General features: G+C 41.3%; 1 protein-coding gene across 4 annotated transcripts in view; it reads left to right on the top strand.

Moving 5' to 3' along the window:
- LOC123766504 (uncharacterized) overlaps positions 1–19,043 on the top strand; it is a 61,833-nt gene that overhangs the window by 2,438 nt on the left and 40,352 nt on the right. For 2 of the 4 annotated variants that reach the window (XM_045755710.2, XM_045755709.2), the window contains exon 2: positions 2,417–3,005. The exons of 1 other annotated variant lie outside the window; for it this stretch is intronic. In XM_045755710.2, coding sequence (XP_045611666.1) covers positions 2,838–3,005 — 168 coding nt within the window. In that variant the 5' untranslated portion in view covers positions 2,417–2,837. The remainder of the gene's footprint in view (positions 1–2,416; positions 3,006–19,043) is intronic. One more of the 4 variants, XM_045755711.2, reaches the window with a different exon arrangement.

The raw sequence follows: 19,043 nt of genomic DNA, 5'->3' as shown, positions 1-19,043 counted from the left end.
AATCAACAGCTTTACCATAACTATTTATGTAAATCTCAATCCTGTTATTAAGGCGCAGGAACTAGAGTATCTAACTCTAGCTTGCAGGCCGAGAGTTCATCTCCCTTAAACGGCTCATTTTAAAGCTTTATCCAGCGTGATTTCTAAAGAACACGCTCCTCCAACCACACCCAGATACCAAATTGCTGCTTAGTACATAGGGGTTTTTAGAGTGGATAAAGATCCAACCCCATATTAGCCTCCAAATGTATGATGGAATTGATGAGTTAGCCAAGGCACGTGCTCTTAAAGAGGTAATTGATAGCCACCTTAGATTACATTTTAGCCACCTGAGGGGGCAGTAAAATACTGCAAACTGCAACAAAGTGTGAAACTCCCACTGTAAATGTTATCATATTATTTATTATTCATTAAAAGCACATATTTATGGATCATCTAATAAAGACTGCAGCGTTCTATACGTTACTACAGCTAGGCTTTGGCTTGGCTACAAGTACCTCAGGAACTTTTGCACCGCCTACTGATGTTAACCTGACCCAATGTAAACTGTTAGCAGATCCGTTCACATACCTTGCAACACTAAGGAATTTTTCGCATTCAATTATAGATAGTGATATTCACATTTAGATGTACTTATTTCACAAATGGTAATTAAATGTGCAAGTATTTCATTCAAAACTATGTACTACCAGAAATCTTAGCCAAATATTCCACGTTTGCTTATTGTATTTAGTGCATGCGTAGAATTACAGACGTTCCACGTTTGTTTATTGTATGTAGTGCTTGCGTAGGATTACAGACGTTCCACGTTTGTTTATTGTATGTAGTGCTTGCGTAGGATTACAGACGTTCCACGTTTGTTTATTGTATGTAGTGCTTGCGTAGGATTACAGACGTTCCACGTTTGTTTATTGTATGTAGTGCTTGCGTAGAATTACAGACGTTCCACGTTTATTTATTGTATGTAGTGCTTGCGTAAGATTACAGACGTTCCACCCACTTAAATGGGTCCGGGGTGCTTGACAAACAAATCAATATTATACGCAACTAGTTCACCACCAATGTAATTGGCTTAACTTAAGAGATTGTTGTGGTGGTGTTCTTGACTCCAATATATTTGATATATACATTAATATGTATACAATATAGTTGATATGTATACAATATAGTTGATATGTATGCAATATAGTTGATATATACATTGATATGTATACAATATAGTTGATATGTACATTGATATGTATACAATATAGTTGATATTGTATACACATTGATGTGTATACAATAAAGTTCATAAGTACAATGATATGTATACAATACAATATTGTTGAAATGTGCATTGATATGTATACAATACAATATTGTTGAAATGTGCATTGATATGTATACAATACAATATAGTTGATACGTACACTGATGTGTATACAATATAGTTGATATATACATTATACTGAATATATATATATATATATATATATATATATATATATATATATATATATATATGTATATATATATATATATATATATATATATATATATATATATATATATATATATTGATATGTACAATATACGCTGATATGTACAATATAGTTGATATATACATTTAACTATATAACTAGCTGATGAAGACTGTAACTTGAATTTTTGGGATCAGTGTCTGGGCCATTACTGCCCTCTATAACCTTTTTCATTGCCCCTCCTCTCCTCTCAAATTTTGACACCAAAATCTTCAACGGGAATAATTGAATGTACAGTACTTTTATGGGTGGGATAATCCCTGTGTATATAGCTCTGCTGACCTTCACAGCTTTAAAGGCCGTAGATTTTTAAAGTCCTGCCACGCCCCTTTCGTTATTGAATTTAAAGTTCCCGCTTTATAATGTAATATGGCAGCTCTTTGAATTCATGAGTAAGCTCTTTGTCATTAATCAGAGAATATTTGTACTTTCAAACCTTTCCCCAGTTACCCACTTATTTAAATTTTAAAATATTTACTTAGATAACAGCATGGACATCGACTGGCGACTTTGATTCTTATTGCTGATTGATTTCACTGCAGAGTGTTTAGAATTTGGAGATAAATATGTTAGCAGTAAAAGCTTAGGCTGTGAAAATTAGTAACGTATTTACGATGGTCTAAGACAAAAAAAATTCTAAAAGTTAAATAATGAAATGGGAAAGTATTGTATGAGAAGGCGAGGAGCCCTGCGCGAGGCTAGCGGGTGGGCGGAGCTTGTATACAGATGTCTCTACCAGAGATCTACTTTTCCTCATTGTTTCGGCGTGTTTCTGTATATATAGTTTGAAATCTCCAATCCATATTTTTAAGTGGTTTGACTTTCGTACCTCGTTGTATTACTGGCAATGTATTTCGCATTATAATTCATGTGTTTATATATTCATACTCCAGGTCATGTCTTGAAAAAAGAAATACAAATAGAAAGAAACATGATAAACCATACTTGAGTGAACGAAATTGGTATGTCTTTTGAACAGAACATTGTGTTAGTGTAAACCCGTTCCTCCTGTAGGGTGGACGTACGCTGGAGTTCCTACGTCTCTTACGCGTCCTGGAACGTTACCATGATGAAGGCGAGATCCAGGTACCGGTGGACAGGTGAACTGGCTCACTGACGTTCAGTTGCCGGTTGACGCTGACCGACACAGGGTGCGTGAAGGTGCTCTCGGACGGTTGCTAGTGAGAGAAACTAGTGGTGCACCCAAAGACATTAACAGTAGGCGATAGTAGCGAGATGTATCAGTGAAGAAGTCATCAATACTCGAGACATATGCTTATTTATTACGGATAGAAACACTCTTTGACTGGAAACATGTGTTCGGCGGACTTCGGCATGCTGGACCTCCTGTTTGACAAGGAGGATCCTTCGTGCAAGGGTTTTGACGGGTTTAGAAACACCCTGTTCAGCAGTTCTGAGAGATTCAACTCCGAGGACGTAAAGGAGGAGGTCCTCGACTCCGGTACTATTGACTGGAAGATGGTGAGTGAAAGTCGTGCATTGTGTGTGTGTCGGTGTTATTGTATATTTTATTAAATCAATTCTGCATGTGTCACCGCACAGTCCCTCTGGAGCTTTGCAAACAACAGGTGGATCAGATTATTGACCGAACAGCTGTTGCGTGTCAAAATCAGCTGATTCATAAGAGCCGGCAGGAAGCTCAGCCCTCCATATTTTACCCCTTATCATCGCTTCATCACCTGAAAATGTCACGGATTTCTTAATTTGACGTTAGTTTGATATGCATAGTTAGTGTTTCCTCCACTGGCAACTACTCCTAACCAGTTGTGTGGTGTGAGTGGGGGACCATATGTGTTGTGGGCGAGGCGGCCACGTCGCCTCCCCACAGGTGTTCCCAGTACATAAACAATACAATATTGATGCCGCTCAGCCCCGTTCCTGTGCCAGGCAAGTCCACTACGGGCTCACCATAGCCCGTGCTACTTGGAACCTTTCTGTTCCCAGTAACTGAATCTAAAACATGATTGTGATTATTTTAGTAGCATGGTCATGTGATACTTTCTATTGATATTTACTATTTTTTTTTTTACCTAATTAAGATTTCACACTTGAAATGTAAGGAAAAAGCAAGTTTCATATTTGTCTGTGGATCTTCCTCTCCCTGTAAACATAGACCAGCATTTTATATTTCTCCAGAATAAAACCAGTTGACTTGCTGTGGCGCCATGTTGAATAGCCACGAGGGGCACGTGTGTATACCATAACAATATTGGATACCATTGAAAACTCACACCCCAGAAGTGACTCGAACCCATACTGCCAGGAGCACTGTGCAACTGGTGTACAGGGGCACCTTATCCACTCGACCATCACGATCGGACAAAAGTTGATGGTAGCCGAGGCTATTTCCCCATTTTATATATATATATATATATATATATATATATATATATATATATATATAATATATATATATATATATATATATATATATATATAATATAGCGTACAGCATATTATGTGACAATAAGATTATTGCATACTCGTATTGTCACATAAGGTTAGGTTAGATAACTAAGAACCTGGGTTTTTATAGATAACTTAACAGTAGATGTAAACTTGTTTTGCTATCGAAGGGCTCAAATGGAGTACAGTAAGCTAAATGCATAAGAAATGGCATGGATAAATTATTCACATTCACTTAGTTAAGTTCCTCGTTCTTCTATCCCCCCCTCGTTCTATTCTTCCCCCCTCCCCTCGCTCTGTTCTCCCCTCCCCTCCCCTCGTTCTGTTCTCCCTTCCCCTCGTTCTGGTCTCCGTTCCCCTCGTTCTGTTCAACCCCTCCCCTCGTTCTGTTCAACCCCTCCCCTCGTTCTGTTCAACCCCTCCCCTCGTTCTGTTCAACCCCTCCCCTCGTTCTGTTCAACCCCTCCCCTCGTTCTGTTCAACCCCTCCCCTCGTTCTGTTCAACCCCTCCCCTCTCGTTCTGTTCTCCCCACTCCCCTCGTTCTGTTCTCCCCACTCCCCTCGTTCTGTTCTCCCCACTCCCCTCGTTCTGTTCTCCCCACTCCCCTCGTTCTGTTCTCCCCCACTCCCCTCGTTCTGTTCTCCCCTCCCCTCTCGTTCTGTTCTCCCCTCCCCTCTCGTTCTGTTCTCCCCTCCCCTCTCGTTCTGTTCTCCCCTCCCCTCTCGTTCTGTTCTCCCCTCCCCTCTCGTTCTGTTCTCCCCTCCCCTCTCGTTCTGTTCTCCCCTCCCCTCTCGTTCTGTTCTCCCCTCCCCTCTCGTTCTGTTCTCCCCTCCCTCTCGTTCTGTTCTCCCCTCTCCCCTCGTTCTGTTCTCCCCACTCCCCTCGTTCTGTTCTCCCCTCCCCTCGTTCTGTTCTCCCCACTCCCCTCGTTCCGTTCTCTTCCCCTCGTTGTTCCCCCACCCTCGTTCTGTTCTCTACCCCTCGTTCTGTTCTCTACCCCTCGTTCTGTTCTCCCCCCCCCTCGTTCTGTTCTTCCCCCCCTCGTTCTGTTCCCCCCCCCCTCGTTCTGTTCTCCCCCCCCCCTCGTTCTGTCCCCCCCCCTCGTTCTGTTCCCCCCCTCGTTTTGTTCCCCCCCCTCCCCTCGTTTCCCCCCCCCCCCGCCCTCGTTCTGTTCTCCCCTCCCCTCGTTCTGTTCCCCCCCTCGTTCTGTTCTCCCCCCCCCCCTCGTTCTGTCCCCCCCCCCCCTCGTTCTGTTCCCCCCCCTCGTTTTGTTCCCCCCCTCCCCTCGTTTCCCCCCCCCCCCGCCCTCGTTCTGTTCTCCCCTCCCCTCGTTCTGTTCCCCCCCCCGCCCTCGTTCTGTTCTCCCCCTTATTCTTGTCTCCCCCCCCCCCTCGTTCTTGTCCCCCCTCCTTGTTCTTGTCCCCCCTCCTTGTTCTTGTCCCCTCTTCGCATTGTCTCCCATTTTTCCTGTTCCCCTTATTTTTTCCTTTGTTCCCCTTATTTTTTCCTTTGTTCCCCTTATTTTTTCTGTTTCCCTCATTTATTTCTTTGTTCCCCTCGGTTTTGCCTTTCTCGTTCTGTTCCCCCACCCCCTCCTTTCTCGTTCTGTTTACCCCCGCCCCTCCTTTATCGTTCTGTCCTCTACCCCACCTCTTTTCTGGTTGTTTCCTCCCTTTTCCGTTGTTCCACAATCCCCGGTCCACCATCCTCACATTTTTCTCGGTGTACCCCAAGTTTTCTTTTTACCCGTTTCCTTGCTTCTATCCTTGCTTCTATCCTCCCGCTTCAACACCTAATCCCCCTTTCTCTCCCCGGCCTCTATACCCAATCCCCTTTCTCTCTCCCTATTGTATCCCTAACCAAATCACGGTTAACCATTTAGTTTTCGAAGTAGCGTTGGGGGTTGAACGTAAGCCTCGTGATATACAACGAGGATTGTATCATTGAGATACATTAAAAGCTTTAAACAGCTTCACGGACCACCCCAGTTCCTGTGCCAGGTAAGGCCACTACAGGCTCACCATAGCCCGTGCTACTTGGAACTTTTTGTTCCCAGTTGCTAAATCTAAAACAATCACGGACCAGGCAGTTACCAGGGGAGGCTGGCCACGGGCAATGCTGCAGGAATAGCGCTCGAAATCGTCAGAAGGTAATCGAGAGGTAATCATCGACAGGTAAAAGGATTATTGCAAAAGTCATATTGGCCCATGCGAGGCATGTGGTGGTGGTTCAGACTTTTTAGTCTGTGTGTGTTCTATTTCTGAAATGGATCTCGATGCCTTGAAATTGAAATAAGTTTATTGAGGTAAAATACACACAAAGGGATGAGGTAGCTCAAGCTATTCTCACCCTGTTCAGTACATCGTGTTAATACATACATACACACATCACAAGCAATAAACGTATTACCGAACATTCTGAGAGATAAACATACACATTTCCTTCGATGCCTTTGTATTGTGTTGCTAGGTTGTATATATGTTGCACGATGTAATTAATGTTATCATACGACATCACTATTTTGAATGTGTATATGAAAAATGGCCTTCTATTCATTCATCTCATTATAGTAGTAGTTGATATGTGCATTTAATTAGAAGATATATTTTTGATGTAATATATTTTCCTGTTACAAGTTCCAGGCTTGTCGAGCTGTGCTAATTGTTGATTTTTTATACACTTGAGAATAAAATTCTTGCAATTTAATTTTTCAATATCACATCACGTGGTTAGGTTCAACTCGAAAAGAGGCTATAAATAGACAAGAAATTGGCAAGAACTAGAAAGTTTAACAATGAAAGTACAGAAACTATTTGCAGTATGTAATTACGTAAGTGACGCGCGTTACAACACAACTTATGACCTACTTGTACGTTTTACCTGCCCAAAATATCACATTTAACCAAGAGCACAAGGTATAAAGAGACTTTCACTACCAAGGGACGTGTAGAGTATTTAACAAATGCTAATTTCAATGTCGTTAATTCGAAAGTTTGAATATAATGTTCCCTACAAAAGTAGCCAGACTGAACGTTGATTCACTTCTCCAAAATATATTTACACAAGTACCGTTATTGTTGCGTCAATTGTACCGTTAGTGTTGCGTCAATTGTACCGTTAGTGTTGCGTCAATTGTACCGTTATTGTTGCGTCAATTGTACCGTTATTGCGTTAATTGTACCGTTGTTGCGTTAATTGTACCGTTATTGTTGCGTTAATTGTACCGTTATTGTTGCGTTAATTGTACCGTTATTGTTGCGTTAATTGTACCGTTATTGTTGCGTTAATTGTACCGTTATTGTTGCGTTAATTGTAGCCAGCTTTCCACCCTGCGTTACACACCAGCGCTTTGACTAGCTTGCCAGAAAAATATAAATATTCTACAAGAAATAACAAGATAAAAAACAAAGTAAATGGTGCCATTGCTTCGCTCACGTAATTGTGCAACACTGCAGGTTTACATTAGTTAGTGAAAAACAATGAGCGGTTGACGAAAGTCAGTTTTGAAACTGATGGAGTTTGTTCATTTCAGTCAGTTTTAGTAATTTATTATGCACCCCATACCCTTCCCCTTTCTTATAAGAATGGTTTATGATTATTCATTAAATAACCGTTATTCACGTTGTCAATCGTTATTAAATAAAGATTTCTTTGGCCTATATGCCACTGTAATGTGTTTTCAAGAATGTTTTCAATTTTTTTTTTTTATTATAACAACCCCCATTCTTTTATCCACGTGAATACCTCGCATAGGAGACAGTACTAAACCAATATTATAGTTAGGTCTAAGTATGTTAGTAAGTAATTTAGAAGTTCTCAACTTGCATATTATTGAATCAAATACATAACCAAACGTCTGGCCACATTTAGCGAACTTAAGCCTACAATTGCATTAGCATTTCAGCCGTCTTATTATTATTAGTAACATCTTTATTGACAAATAATTACAATTTTGCCTAATCTGAGTAATTCAATTAGGTCTTATTAGAGTGAGGATAATGCTGGTATTCACTGTCACACAGGACAGGATCATACACAATAGGTCTAAAACTGTAGGCTGAAGCACACAATTTGTAACCATGAGAGAGATGTATATATATACATCTCTCTCATGGTTACAATCGACTCAGGCGTCTTGAGAACGTTTCGGTTGCGTCCCTGTCTGCTACAGACCCTGGCACCGGCAAACAGATAACGTAGGAAAGAGCCGGCGTGGACTTCGACCCGGCTGCTTCACCACTTCCCTCTCTCCTCCCCCCCCCCGTCAACCAGGGCAGGTTGGTGAAAGTGGTCCTGGAGCAGCTCACGCCGTGCCGGCTTGTGTGTGGGAGGCGGGGGAGAGGCGTGCAGTGGCAGTATGTACGGGGGGGGGGGGTGGATGTGTAGAATGTGAGAAGGAAGTAACTATCGGGAGAAAGCGTCCAGCTATTACGACTATATAGCACTGGGAAGGGGTCAGGATAAGGTTTTGGGATGGGACGAGGGGAAAGGAATGGTGCCCCAACCACTTGGACGGTTTGGAATTGAACGCCGACCTGCATGAAGCGAGACTGTCGCTTTACCGTCCAGCCCAAGTGGTTGGGCTGTGAAAGTGGGAGGTTAGAGGAAGTATATACAAGATTGTTACAAAATTGATAGGCTACCGATACCACAGGTGATTATAAATGGTATTAAAGGTAACAGAAAAGATATTGGTTGGAAGCATTTTTATTTTGTAAGAAGCACGCAGCAGTAACCTAAGCTCTTTGTATTCTGCACGCTTCAAAATGAGTACAAAGATCAGATTCAGTATACAGTACATATTGTAGTTACTCTAACAGTTCATTGCAGTAACTTCCAGCATGACCAAAAAAAATCTAAAGTATGTTAGTGTAACAAAAAAAGCTATAACACACCCTTGCAACTTCTCAAAACCTCTGATACTTGATGCAGTCCTCCACGCCAAGAAAAAAAAAAGAGAAAAATTTGGGTTCTCTCATTCCTTTAACATGGAAAAACCAACTACCCAATTTTATTTCATTTCCCACAGCATTCTATATGTAAATGATAGCAGACAAATGTATGGTGCTAAATGTCCTCAGTTTGCAATGAACAACGCCAAATTGTTAAACGAAATATGTATGCTTACGGCTGAATAGAAGTTAAAATTGATGTGTTGACCAATCCACACACACTAGAAAATGAAGGGACGACGACGTTTCGGTCAGTCCTGAACCATTCTCAAGTCGATTGTGGATTGATCAACGTACTTCAGCCACGTTATTGTGATTCATCGCCTGCTTAAAATTGGTGTGGGGGAAAACAGAGATGCCGCAACTCTCACCACAGTTGAGACTTCCAGCTCCCAGTTATGGCGCCTACATGAGGGTGCTGGATATTGACAGTCATGTGGACGTGTTGCTCTATACGTATGTATATCCAGACTTTCATGCCAGTAAGTTGTTTTATCGTGTTAACATTTTGATAATAGGCTATATTTATGTAGCTCGTGGAATTGTTTAGTTTAGTCTTACTTATCGCTGGCAATGTGCATGATGGTTAACGGTTGGAAAAAATGCAGTTTTAAACCGAGTTTAAAGAACGCATTTATATCAGTTAAACAATGCCGACGGCTATTTTTGGCGTTTTGTGATTGCCTCACAATCTAGCGAGTGGGGCAACGTTTCACATTGATAGGTTTGATTTGATAAGTTTAAGTAAAATTCAATAAGTTTAGGAATAAAGTAGCAACGCGTGGCGTAAAACTGTGGTAAGTAGTGGCTTGGCAGCATGAGTTAACTGTTTTACTTTTTTTATGCAGGAGAGAGCTGCATCAGTGAACGGCCACTCTAAATCTGACTTCGAATTAGAGCCACGGCGGCGTCCCTTTCAGGAATACACGGAATCTCTCTTGCTCCCTCGCGTCTTTCGCCAAGGAGTTAATTTCAGGGTAATCCGAAGTTGTCATTAACCGTTTACTCTATCCTGGAAATATTGATCCTGTTACGCTTACTCTTGCAACGTGGCCGCCTTTCGCTGCCCACGCGAAACTCGTCGGATGATCGGTTTCTCCATAAATGGCGAGTCACGGCTAGTCTTGTTGGAGCAGTTAAAAATTTCTCTCAAGAGTTGAGGCTGTTGGCAAAAGGTGCCGAGCGTTCGGGTAGTTGTGGTAGTGATGAGGGGGGAAGGGGGCGTTATGGGTCATGTTCGTGCATGGCCTCGTTCTGTTCGATACAATTAGCCTATCTTACGGAACGGGAACCCGCTAGCCTCGCTCATCTGCCGGCTTTTTCACCTGCCGGCTCAATCTTACGGCTTTTCAGATTACTGGAGGGAGCACCATAACTGCAGGAGATCATTTTTGGGGCTAAGGCAGGATGCTTGCAATAAGCTGAACAGCTTTAAAAGAACACATTTTTAAATTTGAGTGAACTTGCATACTTTAAGATTTAGGTGAGCTGAAGATGTTAATAAAAAAAGGATGTTGGTGAGTCTGCGTGTGCATGGAAACCCGCGAGTTTAGTGCGACTAGGACCCACTTTTCCGCCTGTATGTTTTACAGTTAAAAATTATTTTGATAATTTAAAATCGAAATTGAACTTGCCATAAAATCTGTGATATCTCTGTAATGTTAACAAGTATTGTCTACCCCATAGTGTACGCATTTTTGTGTCTAGGTTCGTTCTCAACTCAGAATCGGGAATCCCATGCGGGATATAAACGATTGGGCACGCTTCCTTTCTTCTAATGCAACTATTCACCTTGCAGTAAATAGGCACCCGGGAGTTAGGCAACTGTTGTGGGATTGCATCCTGGAAAAGGTTAGTAGTTCTTCCTTAGGGAGACTTCGATATAAACCTAACGTACGTACGTGTGTGTGTTTACACTAGTTGGTTGAGAGGCGGGACCAAAGAGCCAGAGCTCAACCCCCGCAAGCACAACTAGGTGAGTACAGACTGCGTGTCCCAGACAAACCAATTAAATTACACTATCGTAAGTTGAGACTAGAGACAAATCAACAAGAAAGAATTGTACAAAATTAGTTTCGTAGCTTATACACTACTTTTTGACTTTGTAATTATAGTTTACTAGCAGCAAAATCCGTAGCCGTATCTTAGTCTTGAAACGTAACAAGTCAACCAGATGACGGATATTTTTAATTTAAAGTATATGTAATTTGATGTATGTATATATGTATATTTTAATTTGAAGTATATGTACATGTATTAGAGAAGGTACGCGTGGCTTGCCCTGAGGATATCCTGCATGGGGGGGGGGGTAGTCGTAAGCGCCGCTATAATAAAACTCATTAATCCGGAATTGTAATTTTTCCTTAGTTGTGATTTGTGTTCTAAACATTCCTCCGTAGTTTATCAAACAATCGTTGCTTCAGATATTCACGGAACAAGATGGTGCTCTTTGCAATTGTGAAAACATGGTGATGCAGGTATTGTGTACCGAGAATGAAGACGGGACAAAAATAGTGAAGTTTTACACCTTGGAATACAAAAACATTTAAGTAATAACAATGTTCAGTAGGCTGGATAAAAGTTAGCTTAGTCAAAATACTTATATTTTTTTTTCTTTTTTTTTGTTTTTGCAGTGAAGTCTTGAGAGTATTATGGACTTAGGCATAGATGTCTATTGATTAAAAATGATGTTACAGTTTATCAGCGGCTCTAAATAATTGCGAGCGATATTAGTGTGTGGAAACCCCGGAATTGTGTATGTGCGTGTATGGAAACACCGGAATTGTGTGTGTGTGTGTGTGTGTGTGTGTGTGTGTGTGTGTGTGTGTGTGTGTGTATGGAAACCCCGGAATTGTGTGCGTGTGTGTGTATGGAAACCCCGGAATTGTGTGTGTGTGTGTATGGAAACCCCGGAATTGTGTGTGTGTGTGTATGGAAACCCCGGAATTGTGTGTGTGTGTGTATGGAAACCCCGGAATTGTGTGTATGTGTGTGTATGGAAACCTGATCATAGTACGTTGTTTATGATCAGAGTTTTTCAAGCGGTTCATTTACCATTAGTGATTTTAGAAATTTATATGTGGGGGGTAAGCTTTGAAATATAGTCTTTAAATTCATGCATATAATTTTGATGGATTGTGAACTACAAAGTTAAATGATCGTTATGCAAGTATCACACGTAATTAACTAGCTCATGGATGAAAGTTTGGTAACATAATGTTCCCATTAAGGCCTGTATTGGTATCTTGATAGTCGCGAGGCCTATGGGTTCATAAGATTGTCTAAGGAGATTAATACAAGGTAATCTGGTAAGTACAACAATCACAGACATAATTGACCGATACAATAGCTTAATCACTATACCAAGTTGAGACTTTCAAGTATCTATAGATACTGAAGGTTCACAAGATAAATAGTTTGGGCAATACAAGCTAACCAACAAGGTTGAGGTACATGTTCAGTTTGTAGGCACTTGGAGTAGAAAGTTTGGAGGTGCCGGGTCATGGCAGCTAAATTGCCATCACTTCACCACCATTGTTGGAGGGGGGGAGGAAGGAAGGAAGGAAGGATAGGAGGAGGAGGAGGAGGAGGAGGAGGGCAGTAGAAAAGAAACTAATCCTGAAAGACGAATTAGAATAATCTCAGTCTTAAAGTTTTCACTACTTCTAATGTGAACGTTCCGGTTTTCAGACCAGGCTGGGCTCTGGGAGTAGAAAGACTCCCAAAACCTTCCCCAGGTATGCTCCAGGTATACTTGTTGGATGGGAGGTAGCCCGTTCTTGTGTAAATGTGTCGGTGATGACTGGAGTTTCCCCTTTGTATACTTTTCAGCGACAGCTCTGGTAATAAGCATGATGAAATTTATGCAATCATCTTAGTAATATTTTGAAGTTTTCGGCTTACTGCTATTAACATCTTTATTGACAAAATTAATTACAATTTTGCCTAATCTGAGGATTTCAATTAAGTCTTATTAAAGTGAGGATAATGCTGGTATTCACTGTCACGCAGGACAGAGGGTCATACACAAGACAATAGGTCTAAACTGTAGGCTGAAGCACATATATATCATGGTTATAATCAATGTTTTAATGTATTTTTGGCAAGAAACTTGTATCGGTAAGGAATGTTAAACTATTACAATTTTGACGGAAAAAAATCTTTGTAGTCGCTTGTGTAGATCTCTATTCCCCATGCTAGTGACGCCACTCGACCACCTGTCTGGGGTCTAAATGAGGTGATTTCCGGATTGTTTACAGACTCTGATGGGAATCCATCATTTCTAGACCCCTAACAGATCTAATAGGCCTGCAGCTCATTAGATCTGACACCAGACATTTCTAGTGTAAGCATTAGTTTGACCACCAGTGTGACGTGAGGGCGGAGGCTCACCCCGCCTCCCTAGTGCTGCAGAAGTATCGTTAATAAACTGGAAATTTCATTCGTGTGGTGAAATATCTATAAAAATCATGCTGGTAAAATGATGATCAAAAACATTTGTTTTACACGTATCAGTATTAATATAGGCCTACATCACAACTACGCAAGAGAAACAAAATTATTCTTAATTGGCCTCTACTTGTTAAAGAAAACTATATTAAGTACCTTGTTCACATTGTAAGCATAAAATATATTGATTTAAGTAATTTCCAGGTATTCTCGACACAATACAGTATTACGTCACGTTTTCTAGGAAGTTCTTTTTATTATTGTATTGGATATTTAACGTGACAACAAAGAGAAAAAAGTGCATACAACTGATTCCCAAGTTTGTATTTTATTTTTAACCTAATATCTGTAGAGCTTCAGGCTTAATAGAAATTAAAAAATAAACACGTTTATGCACTGACTTGTTGATTTTGCGTGTAACAAGAATAATTTACCAGCTTTAGCCCGTAAATGAATTTTCACGTTTACATGATATACCTAGATTCTTTTTCACCAATTGATGATTATTTTTAGAGGAGAGGGTAGTATTAACGCGTTTTGTTGATTCCGATGTGCAGCGGCAAATCGTGTGAAGGGTTGGTTCTAGGCCGGCTTAAGCTGGTACATAGTATTGACCAGCTCCCACCGGCTTGGGAAGCAAATTGGTTTGGAGGTATCCAGGGAAATAGTGAGAGTATACCTTCCTGTCTCATTCTTGAGCCCTTGTCCTCCGGAAGGACATTCTTGAACCCTTGTCCTCAGAATTTACTCCATAAAAGTAGTTGAAAAAACTTAAAATTGCACCGATTCTTGCATATACCTAACCACCTGTATTCAAAGTGATTGTCAGCTCTCTGGTAGATTTCACACGTGCAATCATAGGCTTAGAGTAGCATCTGTTTGGTACTCGTAAGTACACGGTCGATTCATGAAGTGTGAAAATAGCAGGTGGCTGGACGCGCACCTGTCGGGCTGGGACGGCGCCAAGAATGCCTCGCGACCACGTGCTCAGTACCAGATGGTCGACCAGCTCGTTGAGCTACCTAACAGTTTCGGCCTAATTGCCTAAGAGTTAGTCCGGGATGGGGGGACATCATCCCCTCCCCCACTCCATCGACCTCCACCCCCCCCCTCCCCCCTGGCGATACTAGGTACGCTGTGTGAATTAATGATAGTGGGGGTGTAGTGTTATCTTGTTATCGAGTTGTGCTCGTAGCTAGTAACAGAAACGTTATTTGTATAGTTTATTAACTTGCATTTTGTTAACCATAAAGTATTGAACTCGGCCCATGGTTTGTTATTGAAAAGTGACTAGCTCGCTTTCTCTTTCTAAGGGCCGGTTTTGTCTTTTTAATTAAATACCCTTAGTTGCTAGTTTCCCAACTTATATGAGTCAATAAGATTTACATTGGTGCTCCTAATTATAGCTTGTTAAATAAGACTTGTTGGGGGGTAGGGGTCAAGGGTCCTACTTTTAATTAAGGTAGTTAATTGAAATATACAACAGATGTAAATAAATTTCCTAGGAGTTGATCTTCAGTCGAGATGAGACGTCCAGACATTTAGTGTTTTCTACTGCAAAGTGCAGTTTAAAGTGCTTGCTTAGGGATAAATAATAACCTAAACTCATTAACACTCCTCAAAGGCTGTAATAATTTTTTAATAATTATTTTTCTGCAGGTAATTTTTAATATTTAGGACAAATATATCTCTGATCTTGCAAAATTACCCAAATGTATATTTAGTGAAATATGTTAAAAAGTAGTCTTATTTGTAGATAACGTTTCACCTGACCTTGTCATTCTCGCTTTTAAAGCCCTAACCCCTATGTATCGCTTAGATTTGATAAAGCACTTACAGACGATAAGTTATCTCAATGTTGTCATCTTGTTTCAGTCGTTGTCCTTCAAACCCTAGTAATTTTGAAATTATTGATGGTTATGATGAGTCTCAGAGCGTTTTCTCCCCCGCACACGCTCTCCCAAGGTCTACCCCCATATACCCCCTCCCAGGTTCTCCCCACCCCCCCCCCCTCTCCCCACCACAGACAGACCCTCCCAGGTTCCCCTTTTTTACCCCCTTCCCCCCCATACACCCTTTCCATCTGCTCCCCCCCCCCCCACACACACGTACGCCTTCCCCATCTGGCCCCCCTCCCCACACACCTTCCACAACTTCCGCTCCCTACCCACGCCCTCCCCATCTCTCCCAACGTAAACACTTCCTGTCACCCCTCTTCCACACCTTCCTCGCCGTGCCTCATCGCTGTAACCATTTTCTCAACACACTGTCTTCACTGTAAATGACCTGACCACCCTGAGGCTCCATAAAAGAACCAATCACCATGCGAAGTTGCGTGAGACTAGACCAGAGCGTCTGGGTTCCAAACCTTGACATTGACACACACACACTGTTCTACAGATAGAATGGGGTATCAAGCAGTACCCGGGTTTGCTTTTCTCTCTCCTTCCCTCTGTTCCATTCTCCCTCCGTTTATCCCTCCCGTTCTTTCTCTCCCATTGGGCAAAACATGCTAGAGTAACGAGAATCTAAGTTGTCGATGTTGAATCAATGTCATTGACGGCCGTAAAATGTGGGTAAATACTCTATAGAAAAATCAACCCCCAACATTTGAGGCTTTATAGGAGTCGTTGGTTGCTGCAGTAGGAGCCAGTCCTACTTGGAAAGGCATGGGAGTCGACCCCCAAATCACCTTGTGACACTAGTCAACAATAGAAAAATCACAATGGAAGTTTTCGTGAGGGGTACCTTGACCTTGAGGTTACCTTGAGGTGCTTCCGGGGCTTAGTGTCCCCGCGGCCCGGTCGTCGACCAGGCCTCCTGGTTGCTGGACTGATCAACCAGTATCTCCAAGCGTCTGACCTTCAACCTCCAACAGACACACAGACATTCTCTTAGACATAGATTTTAATAATGTCATTGTTTTGAGCCGTGTCGGTATAAGAGATAGCTTTTTGGTTTGCCTTGGGGGGGGGGGGATTATCACAGGAGTTTATGGATACTAGTTATTACTTTATCTTCCCAGATTTATATTCATGTGAATAAAAAAAAACTTCCAAAAACCCTTTGGAAGGTTTTCTCGTGTTTTGAGGTTTAAGGCCACTCTACCATCAGGATCATAAAGATCCCAGTCTAACTTAGCTTGTGCACCTCTGATAATTAAAATAATTCCTGATCATGTTATACGCAGTTTAAACTCGACTGTGTACAGTATAACGTCAAAAGAAATAAGGCTGAGTTTATACCCTGTTGAGCAATGTCGTGTCTCCCGTCTATGGTGTTCGTGTCTGATGACACAACTTTGATAAAAAGAAATGAAGTGTTATGCTGCTGAGGTTTTAAACTGTTTAATCTTAACTGTAGAGTTGGATATCACTGAAGAGATCAAGGCTGCTGTCATTGGTGATTATACAATATGCTCCTCAGCAACATGCTCTCACTGCCGCCCATCACCCACACTTCTTCCACGCTCCCTTGGGCTACCTCCCCTTCCACGCTCCCTTAGGCTACCTCTTGGGCTACCTCCCCTTCCACGCTCCCTTAGGCTACCTCTTGGCTACCTCCCCTTCCACGCTCCCTTAGGTTACCTCTTGGGCTACCTCCCCTTCCACGCTCCCTTAGGCTACCTCTTGGACTACCTCCCCTTCCACGCTCCCTTAGGCTACCTCTTGGGCTACCTCCCCTTCCACGCTCCCTTGGGCTACCTCTTGGACTACCTCCCCTTCCACGCTCCCTTGGGCTACCTCTGGGGCTCCCTGCCCTTCCACACTTCCAACCCCCCTTCCCCTTCCCCTTCCCCTTTCATCTACACACTTTCTGCTCTTCTCCCCTCATCTCATGCCTTCAGCATGGGGGGGGGGCGCCCACCTGTTTATATAAAAGGTCAACAAGCAGACACTTCAAACACGTTAGAATCCAGATGGTTGATCAACTAACTCCTTATATTGTATAAGCGGGTTCTTTCATATGCTACATTACTCCTTAATGATACCCCAAGCGTGGGAGCGACCCAATAGGAATCCTGGTTTATGAGCTAAAAATGTCATAGGACAAACCTCTGCCTTACAAGCCTGCGCAACTGATCATTTACGTCACTGTAATGTAACGTAGATTCCTGCGTTGAATGCGAGTCTGCCATAATTAAGTCTTCCCCAAAGCGTGTGTGGTGGAGAATTGCATATTGGATTACACTTTTAAAGCCTTCGGGGTTCAATTTAATTACTCAAATTGGGCAGAGAGGAAAACATGCTGGGACTATTGGGGGTAATTCATTGTTTCGATCCTCGCATCTGCAGCCCATCCTCTTGTTTTGGTAGTACTTGCAGTAACGATCAGGACCATTGTGTGTTATATATATATATATATATATATATATATATATATATATATATATATATATATATATATATATATATATATATATATATATAATATTATTAAATATGACCGAAAAAGTAAGATTAATAATTCTAACACGAATTTTCTCAATCTTTCGTACATTTCTTTTCACTGTTGGAGGTAAATCAAAAATCAATTCTCCAAAATTCATTTTTATTTCTAGTCTATTCGAGACTAGACTAGACTAGAAATAAAAATGAATTTTGGAGAATTGATTTTTGATTTACCTCCAACAGTGAAAAGAAATGTACGAAAGATTGAGAAAATTCGTGTTAGAATTATTAATCTTACTTTTTCGGTCATATTTAATAATATATGTCTACAGGAAAGACTGCTACCAAAATATACTAATATATATATATATATATATATATATATTATATATATATTAGTATATTTTGGTAGCAGTCTTTCCTGTAGACATATATTATTAAATATGACCGAAAAAGTAAGATTAATAATTCTAACACGAATTTTTTCAATCTTTCGTACATTATGCTTCACTGTTGGAGGTAAATCAAAAATCACTTCTCCAAAATTCATTTTTATTTCTAGTCTGACGCGACACAGGCGCGTTTCGTAAAACTTATTACATTTTCAAAGACTTCACAAATACACAACTGATTAGAACTTGCATTTCCCTGATTTTATATCTACTTTTGAGTGAGGTGGGAAGGGTGATGTGGCATTACATTTGAGTGAGGTGGGAAGGATGATGTGGCATTAGAGGATATTAATAGGGTATTAAAAGTATCAACACAAGACAGAACACGAAACAATGGATATTGAATAGAAGTGTTTGTAGAAAGCCTATTGGTCCATATTTCTTGATGCTTCTATATTGGAGCGGAGTCTTGAGGTGGGTAGAATATAGTTGTGCAATAATTGGCTGTTGATTGCTGGTGTTGACTTCTTGATGTGTAGTGCCTCGCAAACGTCAAGCCGCCTGCTATCGCTGTATCTATCAATGATTTCTGTGTTGTTTACTAGGATTTCTCTGGCGATGGTTTGGTTATGGGAAGAGATCTCTTCCCATAACCAAACCATCGCCAGAGAAATCCTAGTAAACAACACAGAAATCATTGATAGATACAGCGATAGCAGGCGGCTTGACGTTTGCGAGGCACTACACATCAAGAAGTCAACACCAGCAATCAACAGCCAATTATTGCACAACTATATTCTACCCACCTCAAGACTCCGCTCCAATATAGAAGCATCAAGAAATATGGACCAATAGGCTTTCTACAAACACTTCTATTCAATATCCATTGTTTCGTGTTCTGTCTTGTG

Source organism: Procambarus clarkii, chromosome 62 (genome assembly GCF_040958095.1).
Source record: "Procambarus clarkii isolate CNS0578487 chromosome 62, FALCON_Pclarkii_2.0, whole genome shotgun sequence".
In the NCBI taxonomy this organism is placed as follows: domain Eukaryota; kingdom Metazoa; phylum Arthropoda; class Malacostraca; order Decapoda; family Cambaridae; genus Procambarus; species Procambarus clarkii.
The sequence above is the reverse complement of the archived record's forward strand: the minus strand, read 5'-3'. Positions and strand labels throughout refer to the sequence as shown.